The sequence below is a fragment of the Triturus cristatus genome, chromosome 11 (genome assembly GCF_964204655.1).
Source record: "Triturus cristatus chromosome 11, aTriCri1.1, whole genome shotgun sequence".
Lineage (NCBI taxonomy): Eukaryota > Metazoa > Chordata > Amphibia > Caudata > Salamandridae > Triturus > Triturus cristatus.
The window spans coordinates 408,710,750-408,738,285 of record NC_140594.1 but is presented as its reverse complement, the minus strand read 5'-3'; the positions used below and the strand labels follow the sequence as shown (position 1 = coordinate 408,738,285).

The following is a 27,536-nucleotide window of genomic DNA, read 5'->3' as shown; positions in this document are numbered from 1 at the left end:
CTTTACACTGTCCTCTGATACTGCCTTACTGCTCGACCAAGCTACCTCTTTAGAGAGTAAGGTTATATCTAACTTTAGCCTCTGTCAAACCCTTGGACTGTGGACTCTGTACACCCTGTACCTATTAAGGAACAGTATATACAGAGCCACTTTCTCACAACAGTGTAAAGCACTTGTTGCACACACTGTCAGCAAATGGTCTCACATACTCAAGAACTGAACTCTAGGCCAATGATTTTTGTATAAAAATAGGTAGTTTTATTTTAGAACCAACAATAGGTATCAAAATATGCTTACTCAGATTGAGATTCTTTAGATAAATACTTTTCAATAGGCAATAGACTTTTCAATATAATAGTTATAGTGGTTGCAATAGGCAACACAATTTCAAACACAATAATACATTGAGCTCAATGGGAATTTCAATTTAAATGCAATTAGCTACTTTAAAGATTAATTTTCTAACTCCAGGACTGGATCCTAGATTCAGTCCTGGGACAGTTCCTCGAAACAGGTGAGTAAATACGATTTAGTTACTGTTGTGATTTTTAAGAAATATTTTGGTATTTTAAAAGTTGACACTTATAATCACCAATGTTATCCTATGGGAGGAAATTCCCTTAGCAGGTAAGTGAGGTTATTGTTACTTTTTCTAGTTCAGTGTTGGATCCTGGATCCAGCACTAGTGTACCACCTGTAAGCAGTTGAGAGAATGCGTTTAGGTTATACAGGCGGTTTTTAACGAATATTTGTAAACTTGCAAAATCAACACTAAAGAAATTTCACAGAAAAACAGTCAATGGTTTCCTATCGAAGAAAATTCAAGTTATAGGTAAAGTATGTTCTCGTTACTTTTGTAATCCAGTGCTGGGCTCCTAGGTTCAGCACTGGGACATCTATCTAAAACAGGTAAGTAATTAAGTTTTCACAGTTGGCGCGATTTTTAAAGAATATTTGTAGTTTGCAAAAATCCACACTATGGTTGTAATTACTTTTCAGGGTCAGGGTATTTCCGTTTTCGTTACTCGGTTGATTTTAGGTGAAGATTTTAAAGTTTAGAAACTCGACACTTAAAAGAATTTCCAAGTGAAACCAGTCAATGTTACCCTATGGAAGAAAAGTGAGTTATCGGCTTTTGGGTAAGTACTCGACTAGCAGAGTTAAGGTTCTGGGCATAGACTCAAGGGTCTCCCATGGTCAGATAAGTACAGTTGTTACACCCTCAGCGGCACAGGGGAAGCCAGGTGCAGAGTGAGTTAGGCCCAATGTAAGGCAGGGGGCCCTTGGTTGGTGGCTGCTGGCTAGCAGGCCACGCGGCTGTGGGAGCTGGGCTCCTGGTCACTTGCTCAGGGCAAATGGGTAAGTAGATTGGAGTAGAGGTTGCACTGCCAGGGGCACTCGGGCGGCTGGGTGCTTTTGAGCCGTCGGACGTTCAATGGAGAAGCTCAAGAACGAACAAAGGCTGCAAGCTCGGGGACGAAGATTCTTCAGGTGCGACCACCACTTGAGAGGTAAGTTGGGTAGTTGGAGGATAGGTAGGTACCCAGGAGTTGGGCACAGGGGGCCGCAGGGCGCCAGGTGCAGGGGTGCCTTTTGGTGCCAGGAAATCTTACCCTCTGTTGATCGCGGTTGGGGGGGGTTCTGAGTCTGCAGGCGTCGTCAGGAGAGTCAAGGTGGGTCCTTGGGTGCTGGATTCGGGGTCACAGTCGCCGGGGGACGTCCTCGTGGTCTTTGTCCACTCCAGCACAGGCCAGGCTTGGCCGGTGCAGAGTGTGCAGGGTTCGCGGTTCCTGGCTGATGCCAGGGATCAGTTACTTGCTTTGAGCAGTACCGCTGCTCGTGGGAGTCCCAGATGCTTAGTCACAAGGTAGCCAGGTCCACCGGGGTTTGTGAGGTTGCTGGCCACGAGAGATGCCGGGGTTTAGCAGGAGCAGGTTCGAGGGTCGACAGGCCGGTAGGGCTGGGGCCAAAGCAGTTGGTGTCTTCCTCTTGTTAGCAGCTGCACGGCAAGTCTGCTTGCTTCTTGATCTTCTTTGCTGTTTAGGAATCTGGATCTAAGGAAGGAAGGTCAGGGTGCCCCTAAATACTAAATTTAGGGGCGTTACAGGTAGGTAAAGGGCAGGGACCACTGGGTCCCTTCCCTGAGGTGGGTACACCCCCTATCCTGCCACTCTCCTGTGGGAGGGGGGCAGTGGCCTAGTCCTGATTGGGCAGGGCTCCCTATCTTCAAGATGGCGAGAGCCCAGAGATGTGCTTCACCTCGCCTCCCCCACCTGAGGGGTGGGGTTGACAGAGGCTGGCACACCCCTTGTCCTTCCTTGAGGTTTCCGGCCAGTTTTCCCGCCAGTGTGGGGATTTAGAACCGGTAGGGGCCAGTTGCTGAGTACAGCAAGTGGCCTGGAGAAGCTCACAATGGCGGCATGCCTTTGAAGCTTCCCCTGCCCATCCTGGAGGAGGAGACCTAGCACCTACCCAGGATGTGCATTGTTGCAGGCCCAGGAGAGCGGGTGGCTCTCTACCCAGGGGTCCAGCAACATGTCTGCTGTGTGGCAGCCTAGGCAGCCGCTCAGACCAGACGTGGATTGTAGGTTAGGTTCAGGGGGCATCTCTAAGATGACCTCAGTCGTGCATGGTACATTAAATCCTGCACTAGCATCAGTGCAGATTTAATGTGCTGAGAAGTTTGATACCAAACTTCTCATTCTTCAGTGCAGCCATCATGGTGCTGTGGAGTTCGTGTTGACGATCTCCCAGCACCATATACTCTTAAATGGCAGCACTGCACTTAGTGCCCAGGAATGGACCTGGGTACTGTGTGTGCACAGGGCTCATGCACCTGTACCCACACCACTGGCATAGGGCACCCAGCTAGAGGGGTGGCTGATGTATGCCAGGGCAGTGTGTGTTGTGGGCATGGCACACAGGGATGTGTGTCATGTCGACTCTGTTTTGTTCTGTACCCAGACACTCGGCCTGCAAGGGCAGTGTGTTTGTGTCAGGGTACAGGGCCTCTAAGGGTGGCACAATAAGTGCTGCAGCCCTTAGGGGCCTTCCCTGGGTACCTAGTGTACCATTTACCAGGTGCTGACATGTGGCCACGGTTTGCCAATTTGGGTTTAGGTTTCAGCACAGTTTTTAGGGAAGGAACATAGGCCCTGGGCACCTGATTGGCAGGAGCCCAGGGCACACTCAGTCAAAGTACATTCAGCAATTCAGCAAAAAGTGGGGGCATACCATGCAAGAAAGATGGCACTTTCTCACATGCAGCATGAAGCTTTCTGGTTTTGCATGCTGTTAATTATTCTGTTATTTAGTACATGGGTCTGGCATAGTCTCTGTTTTTGCTTCTCATTTTGACCATTTAGTATGTCCATCCTATCCTTATGTCAGACCAATGCTCTGAAAGTCCCACAACATGTTTGCCATCTTCAGACTCTTTTCCTGCATTAGGTCTGGCTGCAATGAAGAAAGCTCCTGGTTGAATAGAAGAAAGTAATTGGATTTCGAGATTAAAGCCCCCAACCCCCATATCACCAAAGGGTGCTGAGGAAAGTTGCAGTCTAAAACAGAAAATCTCTGGGGGGTTTTTACCTACAGAACTCACAAGATTGTTGACCAGGTGAACCTGAAAATGCGTTTGGGCCATGGAGCACACACCATTGAAAATCATCCCTAACTCCTGTCTCAAATTTGCCCAGAATGACAGCCATGAGGTGTGTAACTTATGCCTACCAAAGGACCATGAAATCGGCAGACCCTCCAGGCTAGAGAAAAGCAGAGGTGGGCACACTACACTATGGCACAGTAGCGCAATCCAAGAAAGAAAACGGAGGCTCTCGGTGATGAGGAGAAACGAGCACATTGAACGTTAGAGTGCAAATAAAAACACTAGAAAACCCTTGGATACAAGCTCAGGGATTCTCCATTAACCTGGAAAGATTATCCGCAAGACTGGAAAGGGAAAAACCATTCCCAGAGGCTAAACTGAATTCCAAAGAAGCGAAAGCATTCCCTGTAGAGAAGAGAATCCTGGCATTGAGTGGCAAAGTTCGCCTTTACCAGATGGGGCCAACTCTGACAGACAGGACGATTGGGAAACTGATGGGCATGATAGCCTCCTGACTACGACTAAAACTAAATACCGGGCTACACATGAGGACCCTGCAGGAGTGGCTGCAGAGGCAATGGTCACAGGCATAAGGGAGTTGGGAAGATCTAGTGGTTTTGCAGCGTGAATCTTTCTGGATTCACTATGCTGTGCATTATTCCCGCGATCTTGTGGTTGGGTCCGGATTCGTAGTCTTTTCTTTTTTTTTTTTTTGTTTTTTTTTTTTTTTTTTTTTTTTTTGTTTGTAGCCCAGGTGGGCGTCGACGTCCACCATTTGGTGCACCTCCCGTGACGTCGTCGCGCTTCCTGCGGAAGTCCCACCTTTGGGGCGCCATCTTCAGATTCTTTTTTCCGCCGTTGGGTCTGGATCGTCATCGGGAAGCTCCAGAAGTTCACTCGGAGGAAGAAGGAAGAAAAACGAGTTTCATCGATAGAATCAAGAGAAGACATCAGGAAAGAACAGATTTCGACAGGAACGCGAAGAAAGAAGACCAGCGAGCCTTTTTCTTCGACAACCTTGGAGAATGCACGCTCAGAGACCCTGAGCGAAATGGACAAGACGCCATTCAAGTTCTGCCCAAACTGCCACCACAAGTTCGCGCAGAAAGACCTGCATCCGGTCTGCAACCTCTGCCTACCGGTGGATCATCAGAGTATTGACTGCAACGCCTGCTCAGTCTTCGCGCCGAAGACACTCAGGGTGAGAGAGAGGCAGAGGAGAGCCAACGCCAACATGGAGGGCCAAGGAAAACCCCCGACACTCTACGCGCTGGGCCTCGACACGGACGACGAGGACAACGTCGCCGAGGCAGCCGAAAACTTCACGGTCGTAGAGACCGACAAGAAGAAAGAAGACGAGGTAAGAGAATCGTCGAGCGCAAATCAAAAAACACCTCAAACACGAGGGTGACTCGAGAAAAACTGAGTCAAGGTCCACGAAGGGAGCCCCGGCGCCGAAAACTTCGACGTCCAAAGGGGGAACTTCGGACAAAAGGCCCAGCGGATCCTTACAAAAGGACTCCCTGGCGCAGAAAGACGCCGAAAGGCAAGGGTCGTCGAAATCATCCCATGAAACGGGCCGATCGACGCAGAAAGAACGTTCGACGTCGACGCAAGTTTCATCGAAAAGGCCCGCGGTCGACGCCGAAAGCATCTCCGAAATGGAGAAAAAGAAGAGGCGGCTCGAGGCCGAAATGGAGAACATCCTTCAAAGGAAGATGGAGTTCGACGCCAGGATGAAGGAATTCAAGATTCCAACGGTTTCATCGGCGGACGTCGTCGAAGTCGAGGAGGAGTTCGACGCCGAAGGGCTGACAAGGGACCTCGAAGAGGAAGAGGAGCCCTATTATGAGGAAGAAGCCGAGGAAGAAGACCAACAATCGTTCTTCGAATCGGCGACATCTACCGGCAACGACGTCGAATGGCAAGATCTCGACACCGAAAACCCGGAGGAGGCCGTGGACACGTACCCCTCGAGGCCTTCGCCACCAGACGACATCGGGGTGTACAATATGGTGGTGAAGAGCGCAGCAATGGCCTTCGGCGTCAAGCTCGACGAGGAGAGGCCGAAAGCAGATTTTCTCGTCGAAACACTGCTCCCCATCCAGACTAGGAGCCAGTTCCTCCCCATGCTACAAAGCGTGATGAACCAGGGGAGAGAAGCCTTCAAGGAGCCTGCCACCTGTCGGTCGATCACGCCCAGGACAGAGAAAAAGTATAAACACTCCTCCCTGGACCCACCTTACATCAAGGGTAGCGTCACCGCAGACTCCATCATTGCCTCCACGGCCAGGAGAAGGGCCAACGTGCCAGCAACCTCGGGCCCACCTCCAGATAAAGAGAGCAGGAGAATCGACCTCACAGGCAGAAAGGTCGAGAGGAACGCCGCAATGCACTGGCGCATGGCGAATTCAAATGCACTCCTAAATAGACACCAGTACCAACACTGGGATGAAATGGGGGAGCTAGTAAAGCACCTCCCTGAAGAATACCGCCAGAGAGCCTCTCACCTGGTAGATGAAGGCAAGAACATCGCCAACTCCTGTATAAAGACGGCGTTGGATGGGGCAGAGACTTCAGCAAGACTCATGGCCATAGGGGTCACAGAAAGGAGGCATGCATGGCTAAGAATCTCGGGATTCAAACCGGAAGTGCAGAACAACATCCTGGGCACTCCATTCAACGGAGAGACACTGTTCGGAGCAACGGTGGACGAGAAGCTCACCCAGCTCAAGAAGGAGAACGAGACAGCGAGGTCCATGGGGGCCCTGCAGCTGAGGGGAATGAGACGAGGAAATCCCTCGAGGAGACCCTACGGTAGGGGTGGAAGCCAACAGGGGACGTCGCACCAGGCGTTCCAACAAGGTCAGCAGGGCGAAGGTCACGGACAAAGTCAGCAGAAGCAAAGCTGGCAATATCAACCTCGGGGCCAGTCCTTTCGAGGGAGAGGGAACGGACGTGGCCAAAGAAGGAGAGGGGGCGATCAGCCCTCCTCGAAGTGACTCAGCACGCAAGAAGACGCCCACCCTCGTCAGGCCCCCAAGGGTGAGGCGCAAAAAGGTGTCATCAGGGGGAAGAGAAGATCCAAGAGCCTACGAGCATACGTCACCGGTAGGCGGAAGGCTGAGGTTCTACCTTCAGGAGTGGCGGCGCATAACCACAGACAAGTGGATACGGAACATCGTGCAGTACGGATACTGCGTAGACTTGGAGAAAAGACCTCCAAACAGAAAGCCGAAGGGAAGACAGAGATCGGCCCAAGAACTGACAATACTCAGAGAAGAAACACGGAAACTCCTGCAAAAAGGAGCCATAGAGACAGTGCCGTTCAGGGAACGCAACAAAGGGGTCTACTCAAACTACTTCGTGGTTCCGAAGGTAGACGGAGGCCTCAGACCCATACTGGACCTCCGGTACCTAAACAAGTTCGTCAAAACACAAAGGTTCAAAATGACTTCACTGCAGGAGGTACTGCCACAGATAAGAGAAGGGGACTTCATGGTCACCGTGGACCTCAAGGATGCCTACCTTCACATCCCAATAAACAGAAGGCACAAGGGCCTTCTAAGATTCAACATCGAACAGGAACACTACCAGTTCACAACCCTGGCCTTCGGATTAAAATCAGCGCCAAGGGTCTTTACAAAAAGCCTGTCGGCGGTAGCGGCACACCTACGAAAGCAGGGCATACACGTATACCCCTACTTGGACGACTGGCTGGTCAAGGCAAACTCACGCGAGAAGTGCGAAAGGCACGCAAAACGCGTAACGGACACCCTCACAAATCTGGGATTTTCCATCCACTGGGGAAAATCATCGCTGGAACCGGAGCAGGTAAAGAATTTCCTGGGGGCACAGATCAACTCCCTCAACAGTACAGTAGTGCCCAGCGACAGGAGGACAGATGCCCTACTGAAGGAGACGCAGCTCTACCAGAAGGGGCAAGCTCTGACAGTGAGGGCGGTGAGCAAGATGATGGGGATGATGGCGTCCTGTATCCAGCTGGTGCCGAATGTACGCCTGCACATGAGACCATTCCAGGAATGGCTGCAACAGCAATGGTCACAAGCAAACGGAAGTTGGGAGGATCTAGTGGTTGTTACGCACGCAGTGCAGGAGGAGATAACTTGGTGGAACAGAGACAACATAACAACAGGGAGAAGCCTGACACCACCAAGCCCAACAGTGACCATTACCACGGACGCATCGCAGATGGGATGGGGAGCGCACATGGACAACCTCAGAGTGAGGGGTCTATGGGCTCCGGCAGACGCGGTCCGCCACATCAACTACCTCGAGTTGAAAACAATACTGCTAGCCCTGAAGGCATTCCAGAGACACCTGTGCGGGCAGAGGGTGTTGGTGCAGACAGACAACACCACGGCGATGTTCTACATCAACAAACAAGGGGGGACACAGTCGTTTCCCCTCTCATCCCTAGCTCAGGAGATTTGGAGATGGGCCATACCTCTCAGGATAGATCTACTGGCAATTCACCTACCGGGGAAGGACAATGTGGAGGCAGACTGGCTGAGCAGGCAGACCTCAGCATCGCACGAGTGGGAGCTCAATGGCCAGGAAACGGAGAAACTCTTTCGGAGATGGGGGACTCCCACAATAGACCTTTTTGCAACACGCCACAATGCAAAATGCCAAAGCTTCGCGTCCAGGCAACCAGATCAGCAATCCAAGGGAAATGCCCTATGGATAAGCTGGTCGAGGACATTTGCCTACGCCTTTCCACCGATACCCCTGTTGCACAGAGTGCTAGACAAGTGCAGAACCAGCAACATGACTCTGATCCTGGTGGCCCCACAGTGGGCGAGGCAGACATGGTTCTCACAGATTCAAGAAATGGCGCTAGGCAATCCGTACAGGTTCGAGCGAAGAAAAGACCTGCTCTCAATGCAAAACGGGGAGGTCCTGCACCCAGAGCCAGAGACCCTCAACCTAGCAGCATGGCTCCTGAAGACCTAGAGTTCGCACACCTAAGGTTACCTCAGAGCACTATGCGAGTGCTACGGGAGGCAAGGAAACCTACTACAAGAAAGTGCTACAGCGCAAAGTGGAAGAGATTCACGGTGTGGTGCAGGAAGAAGGGCCTGCACAACAGAATGACAAGAGACTCAACGGTGCTGAGGTACCTCACACACCTTCTAAAGAGTAACCTCTGCTCCAGCTCCCTAAGGGTGAACCTAGCAGCGATCGTTGCCTACACCAGAGGTGAGAAGGGTGGAAGTTTCTTCAGCTCGCAGGTGGTGAAGAGATTCATGGAGGGAGCCAAAAGAATGGCACCCCCGAAAAGGTTGCCGCCGCCGGCATGGAATTTAAACGTGGTTCTGACGGAGCTCATGAAGGCGCCGTTTGAACCCATTCACAAGGCCAATCTACAAATGTTGACGATGAAGACTGCCTTTCTAGTGGCCATAACCTCACTACGCAGAGTGAGCGAGCTTCAAGCACTAACGCTACAGGAGCCCTACATTCAAATTCACAAGGACAGGGTAGTCCTGAGGACGGACCCACACTTCATGCCCAAGGTAGTGTCGGCGTTTCACATGAATCAGAGTATACAGATACCGAGTTTCTTCCAAAACCCGACTACAAATGCAGAAAAGGCCCTGCACACCCTCGATGCCAGAAGAGCGGTGATGCACTACATTGAAAGAACCAAAGAACTCAGGAAGTCGAAGCAGCTGTTTGTGTCCTTTGCTACTAGCTTCATGGGTAGACCAGTGACCAAGGGCACCATCGCTAGGTGGATTGCCCTCACTATCCAATTCTGTCACAAACAGGCTGGACAGGAGCTAACGGAGGGGCCACAAGCTCACTCCACAAGGAAGAAGGGGGCCACAGTTGCCTTCCTGGCAAACACGCCCATCCAAGACATTTGCCTCGCAGCAACTTGGGCATCTGTGCACACGTTCACAAAGCACTACTGCGTGGACATTCAAATGAATAAGGAAGCACAGGTCGGACAGAAGGTGCTACAACACATTTTCAACGACCAGCGATCATCTTCCACCCAGCCACCACAAAAATAGGAATACCGCTACAAAATCTATGCACAGCATAGTGAATCCAGAAAGATTCACGCTGCAAAACGAAAAGTTTCTTACCTGTCGGTGTAGTTTTGCAGCTTGAAGATCTTTCTGGATTCACTAGCGAACCCACCCACCTCCGCCAGGAAGATGAGGCTGGAGTAAGAGGGGGTGAAATGGATAGGATCAAAAAAGTGGATACGTACAGAAATATGGACAAAAGGATTAATCAATCGCCTAGGGTTAAAAAAAAAAAAAAAAACAGGGAAAAAAGAACCCGAAGATGGCGCCCCAAAGGTGGGACTTCCGCAGGAAGCGCGACGACGTCACGGGAGGTGCACCAAATGGTGGACGTCGACGCCCACCTGGGCTACAAAAAAAAAAAAAAAAAACAAAGAAAAGACTACGAATCCGGACCCAACCACAAGATCGCGGAATAATGCACAGCATAGTGAATCCAGAAAGATCTTCAAGCTGCAAAACTACACCGACAGGTAAGAAACTTTTCGTTATCACACAAGGATATTCATTGGTGGAACACAAGGAACATCACAATAGGCAGAACTTTCAAATCCGCATCTCCTTTGGTTATCGTAACAACTGATGCGTCTCACACAGGGTGGGGATTTGACATGGAAAGATAGATCATCAGGGTTCCATGGAGCCTGGAGAAGGCAGTAAAATGCATAAATGAGTTGGAACTCAAGACAGTGTTCCTAGCTCTAAAGGCTTTCATGCACCGATCAAGGCAATAATAGTGCAGGTCCAAACTGATGAACCAACAATATGTTCTGGCTCAAAAAGGGGAGGAAGATTTAAGAACAATGGTAGCAATTCATCTACCCAGAGTACAGGATAGATGATGAAGTGCAAACAAGCAGCAATTACCCTATTCCTCGTGCACCACAATCAGCCAGCCAAACGTGGTTCTATGACCTGATATGAATTATGGAGAGTTCCTCCAGAACTGCAGGGGTTGGACAAGATTCTCTGCATGGCAGCTCCTGTTTTTTGCAGCTGGCTCTCCCAGTGCATCTCTGATTGAGAACGAAGTCTGGGTTGGGAGTCAGCAGATCGGTGTCACCTCTGGCGATAAACTCTCGGGTAAAGACCTCTCCTAATTAATGGACAAACGCTTGGGTTTTATAGGCTTTTGATCACTGTTTTCAAAACAACTCTGAACTAGACAGTGTTACCTTCTTAGACTAAACTATCGCCGCCTAATTTACATAAGCTTAACCTCAGAGCACCTGGGACCTAAACACCCCTATGCTGAGGCAAAGTGCACTTCCATTGCCCCTCCCCACACACACAGTGCACAACCCGCATTCAAAAAGGGTGCCACCATGGCTTTCCACTGGAACATCCCACTAGCGGACATCTGCAAAGCTACTGCTTGGTCAACATCGCAGATGTTTACCAAGCACCTCTGCGTGAATGTCCTGTACCGAGAATGTGCAATAGTGGGCCAAACTGTGTTAAGGAATCTGTTTCGAATATCTGCATCATCTGCCCACTTGTCACTGTTTTAGGGAAATTGCTTTACAGTCAGTACCTGTGTATCTGATAGAGACATCTAGCTGCAGATTCCTCAACTTAGAATATCCCCAGGCGTCAGACTGGATCTGGAAAACGTTATGCAGCAGCACCTCTGCGTGCTGGGGGACGGCGCCACTCGACCCCGCCCTGACGTTATCCACGGACGTGATGTCAGCGAGTTCATATAAGTCCCTCCCGGCATGCTGACGTCTGTTTCCTTATTGTTCGAGGCATGTGGGCTGCTGAATTCATATCTGTGCATAGATCGCCGCCTAGTGTTGGGTCCGGATGTTTGCACGTTGTTGTCCTGGAAGAGTCTTCGAAGTATCCTTGGATAGGTGACTCCTCCCCTGGACTACAGTGCGCATGGGCATCCTCTCCATCCTCAGATTGTTTTTTTCCGCCATTGGGTTCGGATGTGCTATCTTAGCTCAAGTTAGGAAAATATTTGGTCGAGGCCAAAAGGCCTTTAGTTCGCGTCGGTACTGTTTATCGATCGGGTTTCGATAGCATTTTGTTAGTTTACTAACTTTCAGCACCGACTTCTTTCGCATTTACCTGTCCATCGACTACTTCGACGATGGAATCCAGGACGCCATTCAAAAGGTGTCCGGTATGCAATGCGAAGTACCCACACATCGACGTCCATCCGGTGTGCAACAAATGCCTTTCGCCGGACCACGACGAATCGACATGCATGGCCTGTGCCCGGTTCCGTTCCAAGAAGACTCTAAGGAACCGAAGAGCGGCGAGACTCGAGGCGCGGCACGCGGCACCGGCCCCAACAGACATCTTCGACGAGGCCGACGTCGAAGAATTAGAAGTCATACCCTCCAGTCCCGTTTCCGAACACGACCCCGGATCGGACGAGGGCGACGAGTCACTCTTCCACAGAGGTGAAGACGACACCGAGGTAGGAGACGACGAGGAGGCCTTAGGGGCCGAAGAGAGTAGCTCCAATGATGAACAAGGCCTACCTGTTCAAACCGAAGAAACACCAGCGCCACAGCCTTTGGCTCCGGTCGAGGGATCGCCTTCGGGCCTTACCCGAGACCCATCCCGTAGTTCTTCGGCCCCGCCCTCGGGCCCGGCCTCGGACGTTCAGCGGCAGCCATTGCTGCATAAGCCAGCTGGTTTCCCTACCACAAAACCGAAACCGAAAGCTGCTCCGGTTCATACGAAACCGAAACTGAAAGTGGCGCTGGTCGGATCGAGGCCTTCCACGCCTTCGACGCCAGCGCAACGCGTCGGCACCGACCGCACCAAGAGGGACTTCGGTGCCGAACTGGAATCTGGCGACATCGGAGTCGACAAACGGAAAAAGGCCATCGGCACCGAGAAACCTACTCGGCTACCGACGCCAAAGACTCCGAGGGCAATACCGCCTGCTTCGCCTCGCGTCGCTCCCTCGACGACGCCGATGCCTCACGTATCGAGGACGTCGACGGTGATCTCCACACCTCGACTCGAGGACCCGCCGGCACCGAAAAAATCCACGCCCGGCTCTACGAACCTGCCCGGTGCCAAAGCCTCAAAGACGCCCCAAGTGCGGCCTGCTGCGACGCAAAGCAACAAATCCACGGCGGCCCTCAAAGACCCGTCGGGTTCCGGCCCGATCAGAGCTCCAGCAACCTCTACGGGGCCAGCCAACATTACCTTCGGCTTGCCTCCGTCAACAATCCCGAAGATGTTCCAACTCAGGACACGGGTTACCCAGACTCCGGTTCCACCGGACGAGACGTCTCCGTCACGTGTCATCGACGCCGACACTGGCAGGATGATTCTCCACGACCGAAGAATAACTTCGGAACCGCCATTAGACCCTTTCAGGATCCCACTAAAAAGGAAGCTGCCTGTGGAATCAGAACCTCTCCTTTATGAACCGTTCCATTCCTCCTACCAGGATCCACACCGGTTCTCCCCCACACGCTCCGACACGGATGCATTGGAGGACTACATGGATGACCAAGCACCCTACCATGTAGACACAGACCCTGATGACCAGCAGGACCCTGATCAAACTTGGGGCGACCCTGCAGACCCCAGTGCACCTCTCGATACACAGGACCCACAACTCTATGGGGCAAAAACATCTCCCACGGAGGATACTGCGGCGTTCAACGCTCTTATCGAACGTGCTGCAAATAACCATGGGGTACAGCTTCACTCAGATACCATCGAGGATGACTTTCTAATGGACACTTTTGCATCCTCAGAAAGACATGTAAAAACTCTGCCAATGCTGAAGGGGGTCCTCAAACCAGCTAAGGACATTTTCAAGGAACCCACCAGGGCACGAGTGATAAACCCCAGGATTGATAAAAAATACAGATCAGCACCTGGGGATCCTACTTACATCAAAGGACAATTACCACTCGACTCCATCGTCGTAGCGAATGCTCGCAAGAGGGCACACTCGCAAACGACAGGTGACGCCCCTCCCCCGGACAAAGAGTCCAAGGTGCTAGAGACCTCCGGCAAGCGAGTTGCCGCCCAGGCTGCCAACATATGGCGCATAGCCAACACTCAAGCGCTCCTCGCTCGCTACGATAGAGCGCACTATGACACATTGGAGCAACTACTCCAACATCTCCCTGACCAGTTCAAAGAAGGTGCAGAAATTCTTATCAGAGAGGGACAGCTACTCACAAATGCTTCCATCAAATGTGCACTAGATGCTGCAGACACGGCTGCCAGGGCCATAAACACAAGCGTCATGCTGCGACGACATGCCTGGCTACGAATCTCAGGATTCAAGTCTGAGGTACAAAACAACATACTGAACCAGCCCGTCAACCCCGACTATTTATTCGGCCCAGAGGTTGACACCACCCTCGAAAAGATAAAAAAGGACACGGACACTGCAAAGTCCATGGGCGCCCTCCAAACTCAGTCCTTTCGGAGCGGCTCCTTTCGTCGCCCCGGAAACAAGGGGGCAGGTAGAGGACAGGGGTCACAACAAACGTATAACAAAGGCAATACACAGACCACCTACGATAAAAACACCCGAGGTGGATATCGTGGCTCCAGTACAAAGGGCAGAGGACGTGGCTACGGCAACACCAGGTCCTCCCCCAAGAACAAGCAGTGACGCCCTCTCCCTTCCTCCCGACCACATAACACCTGTCGGGGGAAGACTACAAAGGTTCCTGTCCACGTGGAACTCCATCACCACGGACAGGTGGGTCAAAGATATTGCAAAATACGGTTACTGTCTGGAGTTAACCTCCACTCCACCCACAATACCACCAAGAAACCGTCCTATGTCCTCAGAGCACTTAACGCTCTTACAGCAAGAGGTGCAAAGTATGCTTCTAAAAGGCGCTATAGAGGTCGTCCCCATCCACGAGCAGGGTACGGGGGTTTACTCCCTCTACTTTTTAATTCCAAAGAAGGACGGGTCGCTCAGGCCTATATTAGACCTGAGACCCCTGAACCAGTACATTCTTTCAGAGCACTTTCACATGCTCACCCTACAGCAAGTCCTTCCGCTTCTCAAGCAGGGAGACTTCCTAGCCTCACTGGACCTCAAGGATGCGTACATTCACATACCCATCCACCCCTCACACAAAAAATACCTCAGGTTCACTGTTCAGGGGCAGCACTATCAGTTCAAAGTCCTTCCCTTCGGCGTGACAACAGCGCCCAGGGTTTTCACGAAGTGCCTAGCTACGGTGGCAGCACATTTACGGAGGCAGCATATACACGTCTACCCCTACCTAGACGACTGGCTCGTTCAAGCGACGTCAGCCCAGCAATGTGCAAGCCACATGTCCCGCACCATTCACCTTCTTCACAGTCTGGGATTCTCACTAAATTACCCAAAGTCCCATCTCCAGCCCGCACACGTACAACAGTACCTAGGTGCGACTATAGACACTCTGGCGGCCACAGCTCAGCCAAATTTAGTGAGGATCAACAGCATACAACTGCTGATCTCCAAGTTCAAACCCAATCACTCGCTTCCAGCGCGAGTGTTTATGCAGTTGATAGGCATGATGGCCTCCTGCATCTTCATAGTCCCGCACGCGAGGTTACATATGCGCCCACTTCAGGAGTGCCTAGCACGTCAGTGGAATCAGGCTCAAGGACAGTTGAAAGACCTAGTGTTGGTGAGCGATCGGGCATACAACTCTCTGCATTGGTGGAATCCACAAAACCTTTGCAAGGGCCGACCGTTCCAAGAGCCTGTTCCGCAAATAGTACTGACAGCGGACGCGTCTCTCCAGGGATGGGGAGCTCATGTACTCCACTACACAGTGCAGGGACTATGGACAACACAACAGAAGAAGATGCACATCAACCTTCTGGAACTGATGGCAATCTTCCTGGCCATGAAGGCATTCAAAGTACATCTGTGCAACAAAGTCGTGTTGATCCGGACGGACAACATGACTGCCATGTACTACATACAGAAGCAGGGAGGAACACTCTCCACAGTTGTCTCATCTGGCTCAGAGCATGTGGAAGTGGGCCATTCAGAGGAACATGTTCCTCATGGCGGAACACCTCCCTGTCAAGGACAACCAGATGGCGGATCTGCTCAGCAGACACAGCCACCAGATGCACGAGTGGGAGTTACACCCATCAGTACTCCAACCGTACTTCCAGCAGTGGGGTCATCCAGAGATAGACCTATTCGCGACAAGCGAAAACGCAAAATGCCAAAGCTTCGCCGCCAGATTCCCACATCCGCAGTCGCAGGGCAATGCGATATGGATGAACTGGTCCGGCAGATTTGCGTACGCTTTTCCCCCAGCGCCGCTGATACCGCTGGTGGCTCGCAAACTACGACAACACTCCCTGACACTCGTCCTAGTTGCTCCCACGTGGGCACGCCAGCCGTGGTACACCACCTTCCTCGAACTTTCCGTGGTGCCGCATCAAAGGCTGCGGATCAAACCCGCGCATTTGACGCAGAACCATGGAGAGGTTCAGCACCCAGATCCGCAACAGCTGAACCTGGCGATCTGGCTCCTGAAGTCCTAGAGTTTGGCTATCTCAACCTGCCACCTGACTGTATGGACATCATCAAGGAGGCCAGGAGACCCACTACCAGGGCTTGCTATGCAGCCAAATGGAAAAGGTTCGTCATTTATTGCGGTAATAATGACATCAACCCGCTGGACGCATCCATCCACAACATCATCTGTTACCTCTTACACCTATACCGATGCAATCTGGCGTACACCTCTATACGTGTCCATTTGACCGCAATATCAGCCTATCTGCAAACCAGGCAGCACCTCTCTCTATTCAGAGTGCCTGCCATTAAAGCATTCTTGGAAGGGCTCAAACGAGTCATTCCACCTAGTCACCCACCGGCTCCAATGTGGAACCTCAACTTGGTCCTCACACGCCTGATGGGTCCACCCTTTGAACCTCTACACTCCTGCGAGATTCAATTCCTTACCTGGAAAGTGGCCTTCCTAGTAGCGATCACTTCCCTAAGAAGAGTTAGTGAACTCCAGGCACTAACCGTTCAAGAGCCATTTATTCAGGTTCACGCCAACAGGGTCGTACTACGTACCAACCCCAAATTCATGCCCAAGGTAATATCGCAGTTCCACATGAATCAGACTATTGAACTGCCCGTTTTCTTCCAAAACCCACAAACTGTTGCAGAAAGGGCACTACATACACTAGATGTACGGAGGGCCCTCATGTACTACATCGACAGGACTAAACCATTCAGGAAGACAAAACAACTGTTCGTTGCCTTTGCCCCACACCACAAAGGTAACGCCATCTCCAAAGCAGGGATAGCCAGATGGATAGTTAAGTGTATTCAAATCTGTTATCAAAAGGCAAAACGCACATTAACTATTCCACCACGAGCCCACTCAACACGTAAGTTGGGGGCTTCCATGGCCTTCCTAGGAAATATTCCCCTGCATGATATATGCAGAGCAGCCACATGGTCCACTACACACACATTTACAAAACACTATTGTGTAGATGTGCAGTCAAAACAGCAGGCAGCTGTAGGACAGGCTGTTCTCAAGACACTTTTTCAGACCGCTGCAGCTGGCACGGGTAGCCGCCGCTAATAGAGGGCACTGCTATGTATTCTATGCACAGATATGAATTCAGCAGCCCACATGCCTCGAACTGAATATGCTACTTACCAGTATGCATCTGTTCTTGGCATGTAGGGCTGCTGACATTCATATCGCCCTCCCTCCTCCCCGGCGCCTGTCGCAGCTGCAGCTCTCAGAATTACTGCAAGCATGGTCATCACTTTCTGTATCTACTCCATCACTGCCACAATGGCGAAAAACAATCTGAGGATGGAGAGGATGCCCATGCGCACTGTAGTCCAGGGGAGGAGTCACCTATCCAAGGATACTTCGAAGACTCTTCCAGGACAACAACGTGCAAACATCCGGACCCAACACTAGGCGGCGATCTATGCACAGATATGAATGTCAGCAGCCCTACATGCCAAGAACAGATGCATACTGGTAAGTAGCATATTCATTCCGCATACAACGTGGATCCGGAGTAAGCGGTTCCTCTGGCCTGTTTTCAGACCCTTTTCTGACGCTTTGCGTCTGGAACAGTGTGCAATGCCTTCGGGCTTTAAAACTTGTACCTCCTGTTCACGGCAAATCTCCGCGACGGACCCACATCATAGCTGTATGTGGTGTCTAGGCGAACACCACGACTCGTGGGACTGAGACGCTTGCCAACACCTCAAGCCGAAGTCCCGGCGTGAGCGCAGAATGAAGCTGCATTCGGCTCGTCTGTCCCAGGTGCGTCGTTCGCCTCGCTCATGTAAGTCATGGGGCATGTCGCCGAGGTCCTCGACCTCTCTTCCTTCTGTTGAGGACACTGGTTCCTGGAATCCTCTGGACGTGCGCCCCTGGGAGTCGCCCCTTCCTTTTCTGCCTTTTCCTGGCATGGGGGCGACTGGCCCAAATGGAGGTCTACGCAGTGGCCCTGCACGACTCCCTTGGGTCCCCTCCTCTCCCAGGGGCATCCTCGAAGCCTCCACTACGTGCGGGGTCTCCGACCGGCGGGTTTGCCCCCGGCGCCAACTGTGCCCCTTGCCTCTAGGGATGACGGAGATATGGCGTTGTCCGGTTGTGGCCCGGTGGGGTCCTCCTGTTAGACCCATAGCACCCCTGCCGCCCCGCATAGCCCAGTGGGGCTCCTTGTGGTGTCGCAGGTAGTTGCTGGTGCTCGCAGCTTGGCTCCGAGCCCACCTCTGCCTTCCAGACAGGCGGCTGCCTTCTTGGAGGCCGGAGCGGCGCCGGTTCGGCTCAGAGGCCTTCCCTCTCCAGCTCCGGCACTTACTTCGCGCTCAGACGGTTGTGGTCGAGACAGGGTTGGTGCCGCTACGGCGCCGTAGACTTGCATCCCCGGCTCCGACTCCATTCCTTCCTTTTGGAGTCCGGCTGTTGGGGTTGCGGTTGAGTTGGCTCAGGTCCGGCGTCGTAAGCTGGCCTCCCCTGCTCAGACGCAGTCCCCTTCTTCTTCGGAAGCGGAACTCGTTGCGGTCGAGTCGGCGCTGGACGATGTCGCCCAGGCGCCGCCCCACCGAAGGATTATTGACTCCTCTCCAGAGGTTTCCAAGGGAAGTACCGCGTCGCCTCAACGCCCGGCAACGCTGGGTCTATCCCTGCCTCTTCCACCCTTGGAATTTTTGGCTCCGGCGGACTCCCCGCCTCCTCTGGAGCCCCATCAGGACCCTCATTTGTCAATGGGGCTTCCGTCTTTTGGGCATTGGTCACATCCTCAGTTCATTGGCCAACCTCCTTGGTGTGGGAGGCTTAGTTTACAGCCCTCATCCACAGATTAAGTGTTGTCCTCTCCTCGGAGGGCTACTGAGGCCAATGCGGCGTTCCTTAGGGTTGTCTCCTTGGCCGCTCGTGTTCTGAGCATGCACCCTTCTTCGGTCCCCCTGCCAGTTGACCCTCTGCTGGATGTCCTCCACCACGGTTCAGGGACTGTTGAGCCGCTTCTACCTTTTGAAGCTTCTCTTTATGATGCCCTTTTGGGCACCTGGGCGCAACCAGCTTCCTGTGATCCGGTGGCTTGTTCTATCTTGCACCGCCACTGTCCTCCACATGATCCAGTTTGCTTATTTGTTCACCCAGATGTTCAGGGGTTTGTCCTGCAAACTGCTTTCCCTTCCTTGCCTCAGCTGTTGCTTCCTCCCTCCCGGGAGTCCAGATGGCTGTAGTCGTGGGGCCGTAACATTTTCGCCTCCACTAGCACAGCGTCGATCACTAAACACTGTGTCTTGGGTCGGGCTACTTCTGTCCTTTGGGACTCTGCCGAGTCTCTTCTATCGGCCGCTTCTGAGGGCGCTTATGTTGACCTCCTTCCTCTTCTCCGTGATGGCCGTGATTTGGCGTAATTTACAATCCGCTCGGCCTTGGATACTGCGGATTCCTTAGGCTGGGCTATGGCTGGTTCGGTGGCTCTACGGCGCCATGCTTGGTTGCGAGATGGCGTCTTTACGGAGAATATCCGGGAACGCCTTGTTGACCTACCCTTTGATGGGGTGTTTTTGTTTGATGCCCATGCCGATTCGGCTGTTCGGCGTCTCCTTGTGGGATTTCGTCCTCCCCATAGGCCTGTATCTTAACGATTTTCCTTTTCCCATGATCTGGGTTGGTTGACCATTTATTTGACGTCCACTGGTTGCATTGGCGTCCACTAGTTGCACTACGTGTTTTTAGGCTGGCGGTAAGCCTACTGTGGGGGTGTTCCATAGATAGTTTGTGTTCTGTCTTCTGATTATGGTTTACCCTAGGAGGTGTCCCCCCCCCCCCATGGTTCTTGGGGATATGACATACTCCAAGTGCAGTACCTGTATGCTATTGTATAGCTCTGCCTTGCGGGCATGGAGGCCCCTTTGGGCTGTCTGCGTCCACTGACACCCTTGTCTTACCATTGCATGGTGTTCAGTGTTGTGCCTTTGGCGCTACCTCCTTGATACGTATTTCAACACGCTTCAAAATGCGGCTACCTCCTGCCACGGGTGCACTAGGTGGGTTCCTCCTGTGGCACCCGTTTTTTTTGCTCTCCACCTCTCTTCGCTGCTGCGAAGTCTGGTCCTACGTCTCCGTGTTTCATGGCACACGTCACTGATTGTACTCGAGATTGCCCTAGTCCTGCGCGGCGGTGTCTTTTCTAGCACCTCTAACTGTGCTTTGGTGTCTTTCCCTGCATCTTCGGCACCCAGGATTCCTTGCGTTCCACTCCCTGGGATGGTCCACTCGCTTCACGATGCTTCTTCTTGGCCTATACTATATAGTCCCACTCTTCTGTACGGGGTAGATTTGCCCCTCACAGTTGGAGAAAGTGGTCTGGATATTTGAGGTTCTTCTCAACAGTTATGCGTGTTCCTATTCACGGCTCCTAGTGGCACTCTCGGGGCCTCTGCGGCCACTCCCTTGAATGTGTCTTTTCTACTATGTCTCCTGTGCCTGCGAGACAGCTCCTCCGCTGCAGGTTGTCCCAGGTGCTGCACCCTGCTTCTTTATATTAGTGGGTGAGTTCTCACCTCGACCTTCAACCTCCTTGGTTGGGCGGTTCCATGCACATTTTTGCTTTTGGAGGGGCTGTCTGCTCTGTGCAGCTACAGAGTGCTACTATCCGCCCCTGTAACACTTTTTGGTGACTAGCTGTGCACTTGGCGTGTCTTTGTTCCCGCCTGCTCTTCTACAGGTTGCTCAGATCCTGCCTCTGCCCTTCGCTTCATGGCTGTGGCCTTTCTGGCCTCCCTTGCGTGGGCTGGCCTGGTAGGCTCTGGTTATATTTCTTCGTGAAATCCGCTAGCATTTCTTGGTGTCCCTTGAATGCACCATTGAGTGGGGAGTAGTCCTTCTCCCTCCGTTGTTCTAGGCTCCCTCTGTTCTGTTCAGGAATAGGGCTAGTGTGGTTTCTACATCTCACACTCTTACGGGTATGGTGTCGAGCAATTCTGGCAGTTTGGGAAGTCATGTCTTTTGCTCTTTTGAGCCACTTGGGTTGCTCTCTGGCTGTTCCTCCGCGACCTTCCCCATGGTCCGTCACTCTTTTGCTGGCACAGTGCTTCGGGCACTTTCTGTTGTTCTATCGCAGACCCACCCCCCCTTTGAGGTCGCCTTCTTTGGAGTTTGCTGGGCTATGTTTCGGCCTTCCCTTGCTATAGGGGAATACCATTCTTTTCATACCTTCCACTTTCTCGCAGTAGACTTTTGTTCTTCCTGTGTTCCGTCCTTGTTGGTCGGCACAGTTCTACGTGGTAATGATAATCTATCTGGCCTGTTGCGATTTCTTCTCTTGTTACTCAGCGTTTGGAGACGGTCCATGCTTCGCTTTGTGGAGTTTCTTCTCACAGCTTGCTCTACCCTTACTACTTCTCGTATATCTAGACTGTGTCTGCTACTGTCTTTTCTGATGGTGTTTTGCACCATCTGCCTTCTTTCTTTTATACTTTTTTCGTCATTCGCACACTGTTCCCAAACTTTAACAGTTTTGTTTGTGACTCCGCGTTGTCGCGGAAAGATTTCTCCGAAGAAAACTGACGTCAGCGCACCATGAAGGACTTGTATGACCTCGCTGAAGTTGCGTCCGTGGACGACGTCAGGGCGGGGTCGTGTGGCGCCGTCCCCCGGCACGCAGAGGTGCTGCTGCAAAACGTTTTCCAGATCCAGTCTGACGCCTGAGGATATTCTAAGTTAAGGAATCTGCGGCGAGACAACGTCTCCACCAGATACATTGTTACCAAAGGTAAGTAACTTGTACATTTAGAGCCACACATTCTAAGAACAGAAAATGTTACTTACCTTGCAAGATCTGTTAAGTAGCATGTTTTACATGTGCCCTCCCATCTCCCTTGAAGCTTGCAATGTTCACAGATGTTCTTCTTTTTTTTCATCATACATATCACAAGGCACAGTATACTTGTCTTCAACTCTGCACTTCACTTACACTACTTGCACAGAAAGCAGTCGTAGGTGGACCCTGTGAGCTTGTGAATTGTAGACTATAGTAGTAGTCACAACAGGTCTTGCAACATGTTTTTGTTCAAAGAACTTGGTCACAATGTCGAAGCCCAAAGCTAGATGGCAAGAGTATGCATAGCATGGAATCTCCAATGCTACACACTGCAAACAGATGCCTACAGGGTGACTATCATTTTCCTTCTTGGTTCTGTCCCTTAGAGCTCTTGTCTCCTCTCTCTTTCTCGATCCTGGGATTTTGGAGGTCCCTGCAGTAAATGCAGTTTACCTTAATTTAAGGCTGAATGCCTATTGGGTTAAAAATCATTATTTATTTTCTCTAAAATAGGCAAAAGGTAAAAGGGGGTTTAAGCAATAAGGCCGCTGTTGATGTTTTAAATTCATTTTTAGTTTTTTAATTTGATTCTTTTCTTAAACAACATATTAAAACATGAAGCAGTGGAAAGCACATGTTGCATTTACATAGGTATTGTTTTTTGCTTAAAGTTTGTCCCCCTTTTTAAAGACTAGAGGATCTCACACACAAGTCTGATATTCCATTCATTGTTGTTCAATTTAATGAAGGTGCTCCTGAATGGGAACTGTTACAGGTTGGTAAGTGTCCATTCGTGTTATTCTATTAAACACGTTCTCTGCTGTTGCTGTGCTGAAAACATTCTCCCTCTTTTGCAGTCTCACCTCTTCGTTCTACAGTTGGTTCACAGACCATCCGTGCGCTCAGTCCTCCAAGGGTTAATTAAGAAGCGACTTCTGCCTGCTGAGCATTGCATTACCAAAAGTAAGTTGAGGCAGCATTTGCACGTGATGCACTAGTGGTCTCTTTCTTAACACATCAGTCGAAAAGCTGAGAAAGGGAATTAACAACTGTTCTGACCCAATCACACTGGATGGACCTGGAGAAGTGGTATACAGGTACTCTTACCTCTTACATTTGTTCTGTGACCTAAGTGGACAATTGGATGAACTCAAGAAACCTATGCTTGACCTTATGGCCACCGGTATGAATACGGGCGGATCCGCTCATTGTTATTTTTCTTAAAGGACAATGAAATAAGTACTATTGTACTGGGTAACAATAGGTATCTGTTCAGTGCCAATATACCCATTGTGCTTTAACAATGCACATTTCGTTATTGCATTAGCTAAAAAGCTCTAAATTACCAACCACAAAGGTACTTTAATAATTAGTAAACTGGATTACAGCATCGGGTAACTAATGGGGATCTGCTGTACTGCCCACCCCCAAAATAATCATTATTGACCTAAATGCATATGCCTATATATACCAAGCAGGCAAGCTGTTGGTCAGGCAGATCTAATGAAATTAATGCCTTAACCATGGTTATTTTCTGCATGGCACATCACCCTCTCATATCTCTACTTCATGCACAGCATGTGTCAGATCTCACTCTTTTTGCTCTGCCAACCAAAATGTAGTTTCTACTCCCTAACCAGCCTGCACCTTCTCAAAGATAAGTGTTTTTAAACTGTTTGGACTCTTCTGCAATTCAGACTCTGAGGCGCCTCCTCCCAGATTTAAAATGAGCTCTAAAAACCCACCTACTAATTTTTAAAAACCTATTTTGCTTACCACTGTCTCGTCTGCCACCTCTGACCCTTGTATAATTATGCACATGAACACTCCTTCTGACAGGTCATGTAAATAAGTTCTAAATGTTGTGTAATGTCCTACCCAAGTTTCTCATTTCACAGCTTCAGTGCCATGATTTTCTGTTTCTAAAAATCAGCCCCCTGGCAGTTTAATCTTGGGTGGATTCCATCTAATGAATCCACATTTATTTGTAAGAGTTCTGGACTCACAATTTTACCTTTAGTTCTTGTAGTCTTGTCAAATCTTTAGATGGAACTTCTCTGGTGTTCATGAATGCTGAATAACCCTGCTTTTGTTGGTATCACATAGGACTTATTAGTTTAGAAGTGGGAAGGAATGAGCAGAGTGTGAAAAGAAAAATGCAGGAGGCTGCCACTCAACTAGATTTTCCTGCTGCTTCAGTGGGATTTTGGGTGTCCCATGGTCCGGTAAAATGTATATTTTCAGGTTGTAATTGCCCTGAAATGCTGTTACGTCGACCAGTCCTCAGGATCGGATTGATGATTGAGGGGTCCACCTCTTGATCTAACCAAGCCTATTTGCCGTAATGGCACAGGTCAGCGGAAGGATCAAGTGGGGGAAGGAAAGGAAGGGAACGCCAGGGAGGGAGATCTGAAAAGAGAAAAAACAGGACATACACTGGTAAGGATCGCCTTAAACCCACATAGTAAACAGACACCTGTATTCTCGAACAGACAGATCCAATAAGCCCCTATACCTGTAAAGGAAAATAATCATCCGTTCCAAGATGGTGGTAGTAAACTATATTGGAGGGTTGGTTGGGATGTGTGTGAGAAAGTGGCTCTGTATATACTGTTCCCTAATAGGTACAGGGTGTACAGAGTCCACAGTCCCCCAGAGGCTGATAGAGGTCAAAGTTAGGTATGACCTTACTCTCAAAAGTGGTAGCTTGGTCGAGCAGTAAGGCAGTACCAGAGGACAGTGTAAAGCATTTATTGTACACACTCAGTCAGCAAATGGTTTCACACACTCAATAACTGAACTCCAGGCCAATGGTTTATATATATATAAAATATATGCTTGTTTTATTTTTAGAACCACAAAGGGGATAAAAATATACTTTCTCAGAATGAGAGGTTGGATATAAATACTTTTGTCTTAAGCAATAAATTTTTGTAAACAGTTACAGTTGGTTGCAATAAACAATCCTATTTCCTAAACATAACAATGCATTGAGCTCAATGGTAAATTCAGGTTATTTGTAATAAATTGCATTTCAGATTACTTTTGGAATTCCAGGTCTGGCTCCTAGATCCAGCTCTGGGTCAGTATTCAGAATCAAGTGATGAAAGTCGACTTAATAACTGTAATGATTTTTAAATAATATTTAGCTATTTCAAAAGTTAGCACTTAGAAAATATTTCAAAGAAAACATCCAATGGATCTCTATGGCAAGAAATTCAAATTGCAGGTAGAGTACTTTATCGTTACTTTAGTAATCCAGGACTGGGTACCTAGACCCAGGACTGGGGTCCTTATCAAAAACAGGTAAGCAATTTCGTTTGCAGAAATGGTACGATTTTAAAAGAATATTTCAAATTTGCAAAAATAGACACTTAGAAGAAATTTCACAGAAAAGTAGACAATGGTTTCCTATGGGAGAAAAATGAGTTAGAAGTAAGTATAGTTGTGGACACTTTTCAGAGTCAGGGCTGGGCACCAAGATCCAGCACTGGGAGCTCACCTAGGGGCAGGTGAGTAAATTCGTTTTTGTCACTTGGCTGATTTTTGGTGAATATTTGCAGTTTTGAAAAGTTCACACTTAGAAGATTTTTGAAGAAAAAGCCAGTCAATGTTACCCTATGAGGAAAATGAAGTTAGCGGTTTAAGGGTAAGTACTCGACTGGCAGAGTTGAAATTCTGGGCATAGACTCAGGGGTCCCCCAGTGTCAGGTAGGTACAGTTGGTTCACCCTCAGCGGTTTCAGGACGGCCGGGTGCAGAGAGAGTTAGGCCCAATGTTATCCTATGAGGGATAGGGGGGCCTTGGTTGGTGGCTGCTGTCTGGCAAGCCACGCGGCTGTGGGAGCTGGGCTCCTGGTCACTTACTCAGGGCAAGTGGGGAAGTAAGTTAGTGTAGAGCGTGCACTGCCAGGGCCACTCGGGCGGCTGGGTGCAGGGGGCTTTTGAGCCTTCGGGCGCTCAATGGAAATCAATGGGAATGTTCCGGTTTGGAAAAAGGCTGCAAGCTCGGGGACGAGGATGCTTCAGGTGCCACCACCACTTCGAGAGGTAAGTTGGGTAGTTGTAGGTTAGGTGGGTACCCCGGGATTGGGCACAGGGGGCCGCAGGGCGCCGGGTGCAGGGGTGCCTTTTGATGTCGGAAATCTTACCCTCTTGTTGATCGCGGTTGGGGTGGCACTCTGTTCTGAGGCTGCAGGCTTCTTCCGGAATGTCGAGGGGGGTCCTTGGGTGCCGGACTCTGGGTCACAGTCGCCGTGGGGTCGTCCTCAGGGTCTTTGTCCACTCCGGCACTGGCCAGGCTTGGCTGGTGCAGAGTGGGTTGGGTCCGCGGTTCCGGGCTGCTGCCAGGGGTTAAAAATAGGTTTCTTGAGTAGAGCCTCTACTCATGGGAGTCCCAGGGGCTTAGAGCCAAGAGGTAGCCAGGTCCTCCGGGGTTGGTGAGGTTGCTGGCCACGAGAGATGCTGCGGTGGTGCAGGTTCGAGAGTCGACAGGCCGGTAGGGCTGGGGCCAAAGCAGTTGGTGTCTTCTTCTCTTTTTAGCAGCTGCAGGGCAGGTCCTTGTTCTTCTTGCTCTTCTTGTAGTTTTCTATCTGGAATCTGAGGAAGGAAGGTTCAGGGTGCCCCTAAATACTAGATTTAGGGGCGTTACAGGTAGGTGAAGGCCAGGGACCAATGGGTCCTTGTCCTGGGGTGGGTACACCCCCTATCCTGCCTCTCTCCTGTGGGAGGGGGGCAGTAGCCTAATCCTGATAGGGTAGGGCCTCCCATCTTCAAGATGGCGAGAGCCCGGAGATGTGCTTCACCTCGCCTCCCCCACCTGAGGGGTGGGGTGGGCAGGCTGGCACATCCCCTGTCCTTGTATGGGGTTTCCGGCCAAGCTTCCCGCCAGAGTGGGGGGGTTGCAGTGGCCTGGGGAAACTCCAAATGGCGGCATGCCTTTGAAGCTTCCCTTTGCTCGTCCTGGGGGAGGAGATTTCTCACCTCACCCAGGATGTGCATTGTTGCAGGCCCGGGAGAGCAGGAGCTCTCCCACCCAGGGGTCCAGCAACGTGTCTGCTGTGTGGCAGCCTGGGCAGCCTCAGAGCAGACGTGGATTGTAGGTTAGCTGTAAGGGGGGCATCTCGAAGATGCCCTCTGGGGTGCTAGTACATTAAATCCCACACTGGCATCAGTGTGGGTTTAATGTGCTGAGAAGTTTGATACCAAACTTCCCAGTCTTCAGTGTTGCCATTATGGTGCTGTGGAGCTCGTGTTTGACGAGCTCTCAGCACCATGTACTCGTACATGGCAGCACTGTACTTACAGTGCCCAGGAATGGACCTGGGTACTGTAGGGGCACAGGGCTCCTGCTCCTGTGCCCACACCATAGGAATAAGGCACCCAGCCAGAGGGGTGGCTGACATATGCCTTGGCAGTGTAGGTGATGGGCATGGCACACAGAGATGTGTGCCATGTCGACTCTTTGTTTTGTCCTGCACCCAGACACTCAGCCTGCAAAGGCAGTGTGTGTGTGTGTAAGGGCACAGGGCCTCTAAGGATGGCACAATGAGTGCTGCAGCCCTTAGAGGCCTT

The 27,536-nt window shown here is 50.8% G+C and overlaps 1 protein-coding gene across 2 annotated transcripts in view; it reads left to right on the top strand.

The window, feature by feature from the left end:
* Positions 1 to 27,536, top strand: part of ZMIZ2 (zinc finger MIZ-type containing 2) — a 333,804-nt gene that overhangs the window by 207,643 nt on the left and 98,625 nt on the right. For both annotated transcript variants that reach the window (XR_014970902.1, XM_085636043.1), the window contains exon 12: positions 22,821 to 22,926. Coding sequence is in view for 1 of the 2 variants with exons in the window: in XM_085636043.1 (XP_085492169.1) it covers positions 22,821 to 22,926 (106 nt within the window). In the remaining variant the exon portion in view is untranslated. The remainder of the gene's footprint in view (positions 1 to 22,820; positions 22,927 to 27,536) is intronic.